The following is a 16,542-nucleotide window of genomic DNA, read 5'->3' as shown; positions in this document are numbered from 1 at the left end:
CAGCGCCACACAGTTCCGAGTTGCGCTGAACTCAGCGCCGACCCGAAAAACCTGCGCCTACCACCTCGGCACCGTCAGGGGAGTACTTCGGCTGCAAACGACTAGCGGAATCCGATCTTGACAAGTATAAGCACGAACCACGACATTTTACCCGTTTTACCATGTGAGCTAGTTGTGGTAATAAATATTTTTTTATTGAACGTTCTTCTGCCTACTCATTTATAATTTCCCATACCTATCGGGACAATTAGTAGGTCAGAACTTTCCAGAACGCGACACTGGCACATGCTGCGGTACATGCTAGTATTTAGCATGTATCTGACTTGTAAAATTGTATTTTATGAATAAAGTATTGAATTCAATTGAATGGAAAGCGATCGGCCCTCGTTTGGCTTAAATAATAGCGTATCGTCGAACAGACTACGTCACGTTTTATTTAACAATGTGCAATGTTTCCTGGTTAATGTTTGATGAAACAAGTTAAAAATAATAATTATTATTAGGTAAAATTACTTATCAAAATATCAAACTTACAGTATGCAATAGTTTATCGAGTCCGTATTCGACGACGCTCAATTCGCCCGCGCGGTGCAGTAGGCAAGCTCCGCCGACCGCGGCGTATATCCGTTCCCCACTGCCGGACCATGGAATCTAAACAAAACACGACGTCAATAAGTCGTAGTAACTTTATACAGGATGGCAAAAAAATAGTACATTCCCATTGCCAGGGAGGTTTTAGGATTATACTTAGCAACTTTTACTATAGGATCCAACCCCCCCCCCCCCCCCTGATATTGATAAAAAGCTTACAGACCTGTTTTTGGGATTTAAATATTAATCCACACAAACACAACTAAAAAAAACCGGCCAAGTGCGAGTCGAACTCGCGTTCCAAGGGTTCCGTACATTACACAGTTTAAACAATGTATTTTTTATGTGAAACGTGAGTGAAGTATCCCTTAAAAACCCGTAGGGGTAGGATCAAAAACTAAGTAATTAAGTCCGACTCACGCTTGACTGCACATTTCTATCAGGTTTTCCTGTGATCTATAGGTAAAGATCTATTTTGTGTATTTTTTTCAAAATTTTTGACCCAGTAGTTTCGGAGATAAAGGGGGGAATGGTCATGTTTTGCCTATTTTCTTGAATAACTTCTAAACTGTTTATCCTAAAATTATAAAAAAAATTATGATTCTCATAATGAGCTCTTTCATTTGATATGTAACACGATATAGTTTGAAAAACTTTATTTTTTAATTTTCTCATTTACCCCCCAAAAGTGGCCCCCGTGTTTAAAATTCATTTGTTTCCGTTACATGTCCGTCTTTGGGTCACAAACTTACATATGTGTACCAAATTACAACTTAATTGGTCCAGTAGTTTCGGAGAAAATAGGCTGTGACAGACGGACAGACAGACAGACGCACGAGTGATCCTATAAGGGTTCCGTTTTTTCCTTTTGAGGTACGGAACCCTAAAAATAAAACAGTGTAGGTAATATTTTATTTCTCAACCCACCTCGCTCGTCAAGCCTCGTGCTATATCGCAGAGTATGAAAGTGCTGGCTGTACGGCAAACCGCGTACCAATCGTTACCTGAAAAGTATAGAGCCTCAACGATTGTCCAAACGAAAAACCAGGGCAAAATATTATTGCCACAGTTTTGATAGCTGAAGCATAGGCTATAAAACAATACAGTCATTTGACGAAGCCGTCTAGACATGGCAATCGAGCGGGGTGTGAGGGGCGGGGTGTACCGGGCGCACCCGAGCTGCATACATTAGCCATTGTTAGTAGCTCGGTACACGTCAAAGTAGTCGGTCCACTGTATACTTTTTACATTGTGGCTGAAGTAGATAGAGAAGAGAACCATAGGTCGTGCTGTATTTGATTTACAACGACAAACATGGACGTTTCTTAAGACCTGAAATCAACGCTTACACAGAGGCCCACATTAAGCGTTTGTATCTCTACCTCGTATCTTACCTATAAAGCGAACATGAAATATGTCGGACGCGTGTTTGGTGGTGACGGTCATGGGCGGAGCGTCGTTGGCCAGCCGCGTCAATACAAGCTGCTTCGGGCTCACGTGTTGAACCTCCACAGAGTCTCGCCACACCCAGCGTCTGTCCGTAAAAGCTATACACATCACAGCCTACCCAGACTCAGACATTTTGAAGCGTTTACAAAAAGCACGATGTCACAAATATAAAGGCGCAATTTTTCTTGTAAAATGCAACGATTCGAGCAGCACAAATGAGTTGTTTTCTACACCATTGTCTACTATAATAGCCCGGGTAAACTCCTGAAGCTTATTTTTTTTGTAAATATATTGAATTTACACTAGTACTGGGCCCTATATTAAAAAAACTAACAATTACTATATACAAGAAACGAATTTTTTTTAATCAAGTGTTAATTACTGTTATATTTAACAAGTTTGTGTACCATAAAACATAATAAGCGACAAATTTGTATTATTTATTTTTAACAAATATGTAAATTGTAGGAATGAATCTACATTTGATATAAGCACCATGTTTTGTGTTACACGTTTTTAAGTGTGAATTTTTGTAGATTGTAAACTTGTAGATCTGATATGGGGCCCATTTCTCGAACGATATTAGTCTAATATTATAAGTGTTGTCATGGCAACCCATACGATTTGACAGTTCGTGGACTAATAATATTAGTCTAATACCGTTCGAGAAATGGGCCCATGTATGTAATAATTGTGCACGTAACACATTATTTAAAACATAACACTGTCGATTTGTAGTTTTTGTGATCGTAAACGAGAGCGTAACTGAAATAAGCAGTCGCGCTCCCATACTAAACGTGTACGGGAGCGCTTATGTGTGACCTCCATGGTCTTATTTACTCGGTCTAGTAGTTGAGGTGGTCTGTGTATAGACATAAACAATTTAATCATTTTTTTAATACCACGTCGGTGGCAAACAGGCATACGCCCCTGGAGTTGCAAGCTACGGTAACCACCGTAGCTTGCAACACCAGGGGTGTCACATGAACATTACGGGCCCTTAAGGAACCTATACTTGCTGTTATCATGATTTTTAAAGGCGTTTCCAGACGTTACAAATACGGAACTAAGCATTTGCTTCGGACCGACGACGAACTAATAACGATATGGACTGGAGCTACGGGCTATGAGCTACGGGCTACGAGCTACGGCGTAGCACTACGAACAGGCTGAGTGAAAGCTAGAGATGCAACGGATAGTTGTTTGGCCGGATACAGAAAACCGGATGTTCGGCCTGGCCATCGCCCGAATATTCGGCCTGGCCATCGGCCGAATATTCGGTATCCGCCCGCAGAATATTCGGCCGGTGGAACTATACCTACATTTCGGTTTTTCAGAAAGTGAAGGTTTCGTAGTGAACGTTCGCGCGGACTCATTTCTAGATTCGAAATGAGTGCGCGTGCAAGTGAGTGGAATGTTAACATTGTTTTAAAATAATATAAACGAGTACGATTATGACCGTGACTGTTTCTTAAATCCAATTTGTTTACTCCGAAATCAAGCCGTTACTACCCGGTATCCGGCCGGATATTAAAATATGGGCCGGACAGGCCGGATACCGGACAGTAACCGAATATCCGGTGCATCTCTAGTGAAAGCAGTAAAGTGACAATGCTTTATGTTAAATCCGTATAGTGAAATAATTCCAGTACGTTAAATTGTAACAAATTATTATGAACCATTTATAGGCAAATGTGCAATGTCACCACACAAAACATAACCCATAATGGAACCCTATTCAAACAATTTCGTCAGATCCGTATTCGTACAAAGAACATATAACCATTTCAGATAAACTTGTAATTTATGCAAATATCTTAAACAGCGCTAATTTGCAAGGCAACTGCCAAAGACCCGTGACTATACTTATTCTTAAATGTATAATTTTTATTAGGGATCCATACGACGCTTATGGTGCTGGAGGCGAATGGAAGGCATTAGTTGGAGAGACAGGATAACGAATGAGGAGGTGCTAAGAAGAGTGAGTGAAAGAAGAGCTATTCTGAACACTATTGCAAATAGACGCGGGAAAATGATTGGACACTTAATACGACACGACTACTTCTTTAAAACTATCCTGGAGGGGCGGATAGGAAGGAAGCGGGGTAGAGGAAAACCCAGACGCAGCTTTTTAGATCAAGTGAAAGAAAAAGTAGGGGTCGTGTCGTATCAAAAAGTCAAAGAGCTGGCGCGGGATAGGGAAAGCTGGAAGATACTCCACCGACAAGAGAATAACTCTTAAGCTAATGATGACGACGCTTATGCTCTCCGAAATTTGGTTTGTTTACACATTAAGATACCTATGTATAGTTATGCAATAAGGTTAATAATTGAAAAACAGCGATAGGTACCTACTCAAAGTATAAGCAGAAAGTAAACGTAAACCATCTGTCATCAAAATTCTTATTTTTTAATTTACGCAAATTTAAAACAGCGCAGAATACCTGAGAACAGCTTCAAGTAGTATAACAGCGCCCGTTTGCGAGGCGACAGCCAATTTGGTCCCGTCGCCGCTCCAGGCTAGGGCGCGCGTCGCATACAGATGAGGTATGGCCAGGAACGTCAGGTCGAGTCCGCCGGACTCCTTCATGTCCCCCACGAGGAAACCGTCGAAAGTGCCTACTGCTATCGTCTGTTACACCGAAAATATACTTTAATACAAGTTCTTAATTAGCCTCATGCATGAAGTTTATATTTGTTTTTATTCGGATGTTTGTTACCGTTATATCATGTTACAATTGCATTTCCGTTATTGAATTATCATTTAATTGCTGTAATGGAAAACATAAACCAACGACATAAGCAAGACGAATAACGCCCCAACCACTACTACTAACGCCATCTAGCAGGGAGTAGCAGAAACAACCCTCCGACGGGGACCTCTACTAGCGGCCTCCAACGATGAGCGGCGACACCGTTTTAGTTCCCAAAACGCCGCTAGATGTCGCCGGTAAAACGCCATCGGATTCGTAGATCGCGGTGTTAAGATTTTTCTTTTGGTTAGGTCCGCCGCCTGTAGGCCGAGCACATGAATAACGCGACAGCAAAGATAGATATCTCCGTAATAGATGGATACAGTCTAAGGAAAAAACGTGCCTCGAAAATCACGAAAATTTGATTCTCGATCAGAGGGCGCCACTAGTTTTGGCCTACACTCGTTAGAAGGCGTTGACGGTTTCGTTTGTTATTTATAATTTTAACGCATATCAGTGAAAGAACATGGGTCAAAATCATAAAAATAATTAATGCAAATAAAAAAAAACATTTTTCCATATTTAAATACATTTTATCGTATTTTTAAAATATTTATTTTTAGTTTTAAAGTGTGTCGACAGATGGCAGTGAATTTACTGGGGTTACAAAATTTACTATGACAGTACCACTCTAGTATAAGTTACTCTATGCGCGACAGTATCTCGCCGCGCGATAGACTGACCGTCTTTTACTAACTGTATGAATTAAAGGGGGACGGGTAGTCTATGTCGCGGCGAGATACTCTCGCGACAATCATGTGCTAGCCCGGCTGAAATTTGTTTTGTATCGAATGTACTGACTATGACTATTGCTACCTATAGCCCCCCTGCTTCCCTCGTGGAACTACGCGCTATAGCTAGTAAGATGACTCCTTAACTCGAAAAATCTTTTTAATTTAAGATTGGTAGTTAAGTTTAATATTATATGTGCTTTTTTTTATAGAAATAAATAGTTTAATTTTTTTTTTTTGTATTCGGTATTCGTCTTTGACAAACGTGCTTCCGCTCCGGCCTGTTGCTCCTTGCCGGTTGGGGAACGCGTCATATTCGTCATCATTGTACTACGCTGAATATAAGGCTATTCATCCCTAGCATGCGGCGGCAGCGCCGGCTCCACACTTCGCAGCAACGCGCCGCCAGACGCCGCGTAAACCGCCACGCGCCCGTCACAGCCTCCCACTATCACCTGCCATGGCTACAGTCAGTAGAAAGACTATGGGTACCTGTCCAGAGGGGCTAGGCGCGGCGACCGTGAGATCCCTAGCATGCGGCGGCAGCGCCGGCTCCACACTTCGCAGCAACGCGCCGCCAGACGCCGCGTAAACCGCCACGCGCCCGTCACAGCCTCCCACTATCACCTGCCATGGCTACAGTCAGTAGAAAGACTATGGGTACCTGTCCAGAGGGGCTAGGCGTGGCGACCGTGAGATCCCTAGCATGCGGCGGCAGCGCCGGCTCCACACTTCGCAGCAACGCGCCGCCAGACGCCGCGTAAACCGCCACGCGCCCGTCACAGCCTCCCACTATCACCTGCCATGGCTACAGTCAGTAGAAAGACTATGGGTACCTGTCCAGAGGGGCTAGGCGCGGCGACCGTGAGATCCCTAGCATGCGGCGGCAGCGCCGGCTCCACACTTCGCAGCAACGCGCCGCCAGACGCCGCGTAAACCGCCACGCGCCCGTCACAGCCTCCCACTATCACCTGCCATGGCTACAGTCAGTAGAAAGACTATGGGTACCTGTCCAGAGGGGCTAGGCGTGGCGACCGTGAGATCCCTAGCATGCGGCGGCAGCGCCGGCTCCACACTTCGCAGCAACGCGCCGCCAGACGCCGCGTAAACCGCCACGCGCCCGTCACAGCCTCCCACTATCACCTGCCATGGCTACAGTCAGTAGAAAGACTATGGGTACCTGTCCAGAGGGGCTAGGCGTGGCGACCGTGAGATCCCTAGCATGCGGCGGCAGCGCCGGCTCCACACTTCGCAGCAACGCGCCGCCAGACGCCGCGTAAACCGCCACGCGCCCGTCACAGCCTCCCACTATCACCTGCCATGGCTACAGTCAGTAGAAAGACTATGGGTACCTGTCCAGAGGGGCTAGGCGTGGCGACCGTGAGATCCCTAGCATGCGGCGGCAGCGCCGGCTCCACACTTCGCAGCAACGCGCCGCCAGACGCCGCGTAAACCGCCACGCGCCCGTCACAGCCTCCCACTATCACCTGCCATGGCTACAGTCAGTAGAAAGACTATGGGTACCTGTCCAGAGGGGCTAGGCGTGGCGACCGTGAGATCCCTAGCATGCGGCGGCAGCGCCGGCTCCACACTTCGCAGCAACGCGCCGCCAGACGCCGCGTAAACCGCCACGCGCCCGTCACAGCCTCCCACTATCAACTGCCATGAAAAATTGTTATGCTATGAATCTGAATCGTGTTTATGAAATCTATGGGTAATTAAGGCTAATTATTAATTTAATAAGTGAAATTGATACCTTTTTAGGCTTCCGTAGCCAAATGGCAAAAAACGAAACCCTTATGATGGATTCGTCATGTCTGTCTGTCTGTCTGTCTGTCAGTCTGTCTGTCTGTCTGTCCGTCCGTATGTCACAGCCACTTTTTTTCGAAAGTATAATAAACCATACTATTGAAACTTGGTAAGTAGATGTATTCTGTGAACCGCATTAAGATTTTCACACGAAAAAATTTTTTTTCATCAAACCCATACTTGTATCTATGGATAGGTCTACAAAAATGATATTGAGGTTTCTAATATCATTTTTTTTCTAAACTGAATAGTTTGCGCGAGAGACACTTCCAAAGTGGTAAAATGTGTCCCCCCCCCCCCTGTAACTTCTAAAATAAGAGAATGATAAAACTAAAAAAAATATATGATGTACATTACCATGCAAACTTCAACCGAAAATTGGTTTGAACGAGATCTAGTAAGTAGTTTTTTTTAATACGTCATAAATCGTAAACCGCAATTTATGTTTCATTCAATCAACTCGAATATCAAAATAAAAACTACGGAACCCTCGGTGCGCGAGTTCGACTCGCACTTGGCCGGTTTTTTTATCAATCAATCAATATCATTTATTTGCAAGAATACTTTATTTCTTTATTATCAGAAAACCGGTGGTAAGCTATCAGTAGCAATAAATAGAGCCGATGCCATGAAGAGGCTTGTTGTTCAGGGCAGAGTGCATGGCACAAGACCCAGATTGCGGCCCTCAATGCGACCGACCAAGTAAAAGTTCTCACCGGGTCACCTTAAAATCTGTGCGTGCGGAATGCAATAAATAAAGAAGCATGGCGGGAAATAACGAAAAAGGCCGTACAACGACCTCAATGACCACGACTGCTCTGACAAGAGTATCCGACTAAGAAGAGCTATAAATATAATGAGAGAAATAATATGGGGGATGATGAGAGGGGATTTGGTATGGGAGTGGGACCAAATTATGTAGTACCATAACTAGAAACTAATGGAAGAATTGCATTCTTTATTTAGATTGACACTAACAGCGTTGCGTCTATTATAGCTTGGCTACTATACACAATAGACTTGTGTGACTTACGTAAGGAGGCAGCATAACTAGAGCGCAGGGCGGCAGAGCGTAGCGCAGCAGCAGCCGTCCGTTGACGAACAGCGTTCCATCCACGTGGCCTGAAGCGAGCGTGCCGTCACCGCGCGCTAGGGACACGCAACAAGCGCCACCCGACCACAGGCTGGAGCTCTTGTTACTCTTGCAATCGAGAGACCTGGGTAAAACGACGTACGATAACACTAGCCACTTATTTATGGAACATTGGAATAGTACATTATTGTCGAGGCTCGGAAGTAGCTACTGGCTGGCTGAGGATTCGTTTTAAACGGACGACCTTGGGAGTCCGTTTAATTGAATCCGAAGCCAGCAAGTAGCCTTCCAGACGAGTCACATATAGTTCTTTTCTCAAAAAAGGCGCAATAAATGCAAATATAATGGAAATATATAACAGAAGCAACGTTCTTATGTATATATTTTCACAGAAAAAAGTAAAAAGATTTGCTTTGCCGCCGTTTTATTTTTTTAATTAAAAATGGAAGTGTATTTTTCTGCTGAAAATACGCCAACCTATTTGAGACACCTAAATAGTCGCGGTACCAACATTATAATAATAAGTACTGATCATCTGTTTGGCTGTTTAATGGACCTATGCCTTCATTTGATATGGCTTCAACTTTTAAAAAGTTTGGAACTCGACAAATAATGGAATTTGTATGCAACATTGCAGACTCGAAATCGAGACTGCAATGTTTTTAACTTTTTAATTTTTTGACTAACCATAAACCACGCACTTCGCGACTTACTTTTTAACCGGCAACGTCGACTTTGCCGTCCATTTTTGAGAAAAAGCGGTTGTTGGTATAGTGCAGCGATATAGCTAGTAGTAATGAACAACGGTTCATTCTCGTACCCTGAAACTAGGGTGCCGTCACAGCGAAACACAGACGTAGCCGCCTGACCATAGACTGGAGCTTTTGTTGCTCTTCCTGTCGAGAGACCTGGATAAAAACAACCTTGATAACTCTAGCCATTGCCGGTAGAGTATAGTACAACGGTACATAGTTGATGATGATGAAGAAAGTTCTATCTAGCTTGAAGGGGCGCTGCCCAACTGCAGGCTGGTGCTCTTGTTGCCCTTCCAGTCGAGAGATCTGGGCAGTATTTTGAAAACCCGAATTGCGTAGCGTTGTGATAACGATCGGCGGTAGATTACGGTGGAAAACTAGCTAGTAGATGGATAACATTACATCACACACAACAAACCCCTTTGGAGTACCTGATCTTGCCATCGCTGGTGCCGGTATAGAAGCCCTGCTCGGCCGGCAGCAGCCGCACAGGCGCGCCGGTCAGAGGGAACTTGTTGCAGATCACCTTCTTGCCGGACCAGTCCGCGCCCACACGGTACACGAACACCATGTTGTCGCTCTGGGCTACGCCTAGCAGCTCAGAGTTGTCGCTGAACGCTAAACCTGGAGAATTGAAAAGCAACTTGTAAAGAGCTAATTACATCCATCCTGCGTAGGGCCTAATTTATGATCGGGACCGACGTCGGCACGGCCCAAGCAAGGTCGTTTTCCGTTTCACGAAATATAAGAGCACCGTTGACAATATTTGACATGTAAAAAATACTTTGTCTCAAATTGCCAAAAATGTTTAAAGTTTGATATTTTTTCAGTTGAACAACTTTTTTACATCAAGAAATATTGTACCTAAACAATGTTCTTATATTTTATGAAAAGGAAAAAAACCCTTGCATGTCATCGGGCCCGCATCGGGCTTCCGATCGTTAGCCGTCCGACGGCAGGATGGATGTAATAAGCCCTTAAGCAAAATTGGATCGGTTAGGGCTTAGGGTCTACTGACACTAAAATTACATAATATAGGTACAGTCTATACAGATAGGTAGGTATAGTCTGCATCTTCTCAAATGATTTTTACGTCTAAGACCCTTGTTGCGAACGCAACCTTTTATTTGTAATGCAGTAGCTAAACACAGCCGTCGGGCTCGCTTACTATGCGGAGGCTTATTTAAATGCACCAATAGGAGCGCTCCACATAACCTGTATCGCGGCCAATTAGAGGCACCTAAATTTAGACTACCATTTTACCATTCAAAATTAGCTTAATCTCTTTCGCATCAGCCTCCATACTAGAACCACCACTTCTACACCTTTAACCGTTTACATCAACTGTACCTCGTAACCAGCACCTATATGATTACACGTTTACTTCAAATCGAAGCCTTTTTATTTGTCGTCGAGACCTGCACGGCGGCTACAACCCTGTTAAACAAAAGCCATTGTTTCGTTTGTGTGAGCGATCGGCCATTGTGTGTCATTGTCTGAGCGCGTGCCATTGTGTCTAAAATCATTTAAGAAGATGCAGACTATACCATCAAGTTTATAGGTGATACTTTTGTCATATCCTAATTTACATGTCATGTATTTTATTATCAAATTGATATTCCTTAGTTCCTTACTACCTTACATAATAACATACCTACATCAACGTTCCCATTGATATATAATCATAAATATAAATAACCTACTAATAATTAAGTGAGTCGTTTACGATATTATTAAAATACACTACCGATCCGTGGTTTCCATGGGTCTGTAACGACGGATTGTAGAGATGAATCTTACCTACCATTGCAATAACCGATGAAATCAAACTACACCTGCTCTTGTGTAACTAATTAATAGGATGTTATTATTGATCAAAAAAAACGGCCAATTGCGAGTTGGACTCGCGTTCCGAGGGTTCCGTACATTACACAATTTTTAACATCAGGTACCTATTCTTTATGTGAAACGTCAGATGTCTTTAATTAAAATAAAACCGGCCAAGTGCGAGTCGGACTCGCGTTTCATGGGTTCCGTACATCACAAAATTTTTAACAATGCATTTTTTTATGTGAAACGTGAGTGAATTGTCTTTAAAAAACCCGTAGGGGTCGGTCGGATCAAAAACTAAGTAATTAAGTCCGGCTCACGCTTGACTGCACATTTCTAATAGGTTTTCCTGTGATCTATAGGTAAAGAGTTATTTTAGTATATTTTTTTCAACATTTTAGACCCAGTAGTTTCGGAGATAAAGGGGGGGGAGTAATTTTTTGGCTATTTTCTTACATAACTCCTAAACTATTTACTTTAAAATTGTGACATTTTCAACCAAGACGTACCACATTGTCGCTTGTCAATAAGGTTGATTTCAAATTTAAGCGCGGAAATAGCGCCTTATTGACAACCGACAATAAGTACCCTTTTGAAATGGCACAATTAAAAAAAAATGTTTGAGATACTCATAATAAGCTCTTTCATTTGATATGTAACACGATATAGTTTTAAAAACTTTGTTTTAATTTTCTCATTTACCCCCCAAAAGTGGCCACCATGTTTAAAATTCATTTGTTTACGTTACATGTCCGTCTTTGGGTCACAAACTTACGTATGTGTACCAAATTTCAACTACTAATTGGTGAAGTAGTTTCGGAGAAAATAGGCTGTGACAGACGGACAGACAGACAGACAGACGCACGAGTGATCCTATAAGGGTTCCGTTTTTTTTCCTTTTGAGGTACGGAACTCTAAAAATCACAAATGCGTACTTGTAATAACGTAAGACTTCTTCCCAGCGGCAGGGTCAGCGGGCTTAGTGCTGAACTTATCTCGCCGCACTCCATCGCGGTCGAACAGCAGAACCTGCCGCTCGCACGTCGCCACCGCCAGCTTCACATTGTTCGCTGACCAGCAGATGTCGGCGATAGGACTTTCGCCCTCCTGTGTTTGTGTGTGACAAAAACTTCTATGAACTTAGTATTTCCACGTCAATTACCTAATTAATTGTTTTCATTATGACATGACTAGCAAAAACTTTACTTCCACTTTTAAAACATTCATCGTAATTAATTTTGAAACATTCTTACTTGTGCTTCCATTAACGTTTTTGAATATTTCAAACGCATTTTTAAGTAATATTATTTATCACGTAAACGTATATTTCTATTTATTTCAAGTCACTGTTTGTTCTGTCATTGTTGCATAGCGACAGCAAGCGACATTTGAATTGGCGCCATATCGGAAATTCACAGGCATAGAGAAATAAAGAATATAATAAAGTAGCGATGTTAAGGGTTCCATGGTTGAGTTCTATAGAACCCCTAACATTGGTAGTAATCGTGTGAACTTGACTTTATGCCATACCGATATTTACCGGTTTTTCGCAATGTGCTTGTACATGGCAACACCTGGACATAGCTGTCAATTAACCGGAAATTCTTTTCGTTAGTACTTTTCATTCGTGAAGACGTTGTCTAGGTTAGAAATTATTTTATCTTTTTGAATCGAGCTTATAGTGTGTCTTATTTAAATTTTAATTTAATTTTGTGAATTGTGAATTCAATTAAATACATGTTCTAAACATATTTTTGTTTAAAACTTTCAGTGACACGAGGATTATAGTGCCGGACTTGTTTTGCTTTTTACAAGTTTAGTTATGAAAGTGTCTTCATGTGGATGTGATAAATTTTACTAGAGTAAACTTTCATGTGTTGCAGGACGTCATGCCATTCGCGAGGTACGTTGAACCAGGGCGAGTAGCCCTGGTAGCCGATGGCCGCTTGAAAGGAAAGCTTGTAAGCGTAGTCGACGTCATTGATCAGACACGCGCCCTCATCGACGGACCCGGCAGCGGTGTCCCTCGCCAACAGATCCGCCTTAACCAGCTCCATTTGACTAAGTTCCGTCTGAGCTTCCCCTTCACAGCGCCCACCCGCGTCGTCAGGAAAGCATGGACAGACGCTAAGCTGAACGAGAAGTGGGCCGAGAGCCAATGGGCACAGAAGCTTGCTAACAAAGAGAAACGCGCCGCTATGACGGACTACGACCGTTTCAAGCTGACGTCGGCACGTGTGAAGAGGAACCGCGCGAGAACAGCGGTGTTCAAGAGCCTAAAAGTCAAGGCGGCGCGCGGCGGCGTCTTTGGCAAGAAGGCTGTCCCCAAAACGAAAGTCCCGAAGCGGCGTAACAAGAAGCCCGCCGCCAAAAAACCCGCGAAGAAGTAATTCTTGTGTCTTAGAGAGGTTAAGTGACAATCAAGGGACAAAATAAAGAATTACTTTTAAGCTATATGATGTGTTGCATTGTTAGTCCCTTTTAGTATCCATTTTGTGAAATGAGGTGAGTCAAGTGGTTATTACAGAACATGTGGTGTTTTTTCTTTACTCAATCTGTTTTATATTTCAGGGGTGGCTTGGCATTTGCTGCTATAACCTAAAAGGTGAGCTTAATATATAAACCACCCTTTTATTTTTGATAATCCTATTGAAAATTATGATTTGAACTATAGTCTCTGCCATAACCTGAACGGTGAGCTTAATATATATGTTGGTGGCCGATCGTAATGTTCCTGTGTAATGTTTTGACGATAGTCACGTTAAACCAGTAGATAGGTTCGATAGGTTACGCCAGATGCCTGAAGGGCAAACCACCCTGAAATAGTAGCCCCACGTAGCAGGGCAGGGAATAAGTCAAAGATTTTCACATTTCACGATATGTCTGATCTTAGCTAAAGACTACAGTGACGAATTTAACAAACATTGGCGAAAACTGCACCGGTCCGAGAACGGCCATCTTTAGTCCATAAGTTTGTAAATGTTTTATTTCATTGTTTTAGGTTGTAAGTTTTAGTATTTTGCACTGTATTTTTTGTTTATTTGTAAATTGTAAAAATTGGGTTTCTTGCCTGCCAAATAAATAATTTATTTATTATTATTTTTTTTTTAGGATCAGCTGCCGTCATATAAACCACCCTTTTTTGTTTTTGATAATTCTATTCAAAATGATGATTTTAATTATAGTCTCGTTCGTATGAATTAAATGATTTTAAATTTACCACCTCACTGAATCTTGTTACTATATTAATCAAACTGTCTAACTTCCTTGTTTGTTACTTATGCAAGAAAAACTTTTCAGATTAACATTCTGCAACAAACTGGATGACAAAATACTTGATGATGGAAGAAATGAAAAATGTATTATGGTGAGTAAAAGAAACAGTTAAAAATGTTATATATTGTAGACATTAGCTAGCAATTTAAATGATGAATTTAAATTTATAGTCTCGTTCGTATGAACATTGTATGATTTCAAACTTACCACCTCACTGATAAATCTTCTTATTTTGTTTTATTGTGTGCGGCTTAAGTCCATGGATAACACTTAATCTGTTCATTTCAGTTACCACATGTGAAATTGGCTAAGAGAGGTGAATATGGTTCCTGTGTCCAGGCTGAATACAATCCACATTTTAAATATGTATAGGTAACTATACATTTACTTTTTAAGGTTATGTAGTCAAAATGGACAAAAAATCGGATATTTTCAAATCTTTGAATATCTGTCAGTCCACTAATAGTATGTCACCAGCATTTAATTATGATGATGATGCATTCCTATTATCCTTCATTAGGGATATAACTAAATGTGAGCTATACAACAATAGGCAACTCATGCTTATAAGACTGTGCTACTTTGCCTATCAATTTCCATGCTAGGTGGTACTCTGTGTAGCTCACGAAAATCGAAACATATGTACACATATGGTCCATTTCAAGTATTTTTGCTGTAGCCAATGCTAATCATGAAGATGTATACTTGACCCTGCCAAAGCCGATGTGTGAACAGAACTACTGTCGCGCGTGACTCTGGTCAGGAACATTATCACACTCCGTGTAAGTTGTGTGATCTCATGGCCACATAACCAAGGGTTGAATGTGACAACTATTCTAGTTCTGACAAATTTACATTAATATTATTATTTCACATTTAGTAATAGTATTCTATTGTTACAGGATCTCCAAATTTGTACATGAGGATAAACTAAAAGACCTATTTGGTAAGTTTCTTTTATTACCCAAATTTTATTGCAGGTGAACTCGGCTACATTTTTAACAGACTAATAAAGGAGCTGGTGTTTTGCCATAATATTTCGACTTGAATATGAAATAATTAACAACTAGTAAAACACAAAAAATATATTTTAACTTTATTGCTCAATACACACTATACAGATTTGCTCTCTTCGTTAGGTTCTCTGTCTGTCAAATGTGAGACCCTGCCAAAGCCGATGTGTGAACAGAACTACTGTCATGTGTGACTCTGGTCAGGAACATTATCACACTCCGTGTAAGTTGTGTGGTCTGATGGCCACACAACCAAGGGTTGAGTGTGACAACTATTCTTATACTCATATTCTCAGAATGAATTATATTATTCTTGAAACTTTAATTACAGTATTATATTGTTACAGATTGAATTTGTTCATGAGAACAAACCAGAGGATATACCTCTTTTTGGTAAGTTATAATATTTTTTTACGGGTTGATATCATTAAAATACAAACTTGTATGTAACAAGTTGTTCTATATTCAAGTATGTTACAAAAATACTGCCTCTACAGACTACCACAAGTTTGGTACAGTAGCTTAATTTTGTTTTACAAATGATGACTATATGTATCGCCCCTGTCTGATTGTTGATGATTGATAATTCCTGATAATATATTTTTTAAATATTGATTGCAATTGAATAATCTGAATTTTAAAGATTTGATTTTATTTACAGGAATCAAATTGAACAACAGATTTTATTGAAAATAGATATGCCTCGATTATTTTTAAGGTGAGCTCATCAATCATTTTATTTTGTGTTTATTTTTTATAATTATGTGATGACTTATGTATCGCCCCTAACTGATGTTTGATGATCGATTGTTCTGATAGTTAAAGATCATTAAATCAATTTGTTCGGGGAATTTCATCATTATTCATTTTTATTTGTTTCTTTACAGGCAAGGACTTCTTGAAGGATTGAATGGAATGATACTGAAAAAAAGATAAATGGTAAGTTTAATAAATAAATTAAATAATAATTGGTTACAAATTAAAATAAAAACTAATGTTATTTCAAAAAATGTACTGTGATGACTATATGTATCGCCCCTAGCTGTAGTTTGATGATTGATCTATTCTGATAATTATCCAAATAATTTGAAATCACATTTTGAAACTGAATGAAGCTATACTAATAGAACAATTTTATATTTTCAGAGTTACCTCAAATAGACCGAAGAATGAAGACCAATAAATGAGTGGATTTTGAAACCAAATAATATTGAGGTTAGTTTAAAAAAAATCGATAAGTAA

The 16,542-nt window shown here is 41.0% G+C and overlaps 2 protein-coding genes across 2 annotated transcripts in view; one reads left to right on the top strand and one right to left on the bottom strand.

Moving 5' to 3' along the window:
- LOC134745472 (intraflagellar transport protein 172 homolog) overlaps positions 1–12,389 on the bottom strand; it is a 33,838-nt gene extending 21,449 nt beyond the window's left edge. The window contains exons 1-9 of the mRNA XM_063679514.1: positions 12,265–12,389; positions 11,947–12,118; positions 9,613–9,805; positions 8,367–8,550; positions 6,361–6,495; positions 4,485–4,672; positions 1,986–2,125; positions 1,519–1,595; positions 535–651 (exon numbers count right to left, since the gene is read on the bottom strand). Coding sequence (XP_063535584.1) covers positions 535–651; positions 1,519–1,595; positions 1,986–2,125; positions 4,485–4,672; positions 6,361–6,495; positions 8,367–8,550; positions 9,613–9,805; positions 11,947–12,118; positions 12,265–12,303 — 1,245 coding nt within the window. The 5' untranslated portion in view covers positions 12,304–12,389. The remainder of the gene's footprint in view (positions 1–534; positions 652–1,518; positions 1,596–1,985; positions 2,126–4,484; positions 4,673–6,360; positions 6,496–8,366; positions 8,551–9,612; positions 9,806–11,946; positions 12,119–12,264) is intronic.
- Positions 12,390–12,551: 162 nt separating this feature from the next.
- On the top strand, positions 12,552–13,459 carry LOC134745193 (large ribosomal subunit protein eL14). Its single transcript, XM_063679189.1, has 2 exons — positions 12,552–12,655; positions 12,895–13,459. Exon 2 carries the CDS (start codon positions 12,901–12,903, stop codon positions 13,399–13,401), a length of 501 nt encoding a protein of 166 aa, XP_063535259.1. The 5' UTR covers positions 12,552–12,655; positions 12,895–12,900; the 3' UTR covers positions 13,402–13,459.
- Positions 13,460–16,542: the final 3,083 nt, after the last annotated feature.

The sequence above is a fragment of the Cydia strobilella genome, chromosome 11, assembly GCF_947568885.1.
Source record: "Cydia strobilella chromosome 11, ilCydStro3.1, whole genome shotgun sequence".
Taxonomy (NCBI): domain Eukaryota; kingdom Metazoa; phylum Arthropoda; class Insecta; order Lepidoptera; family Tortricidae; genus Cydia; species Cydia strobilella.
Note: the sequence above shows the minus strand (reverse complement) of the source record. Positions and strands in the feature narration are given on the sequence as shown.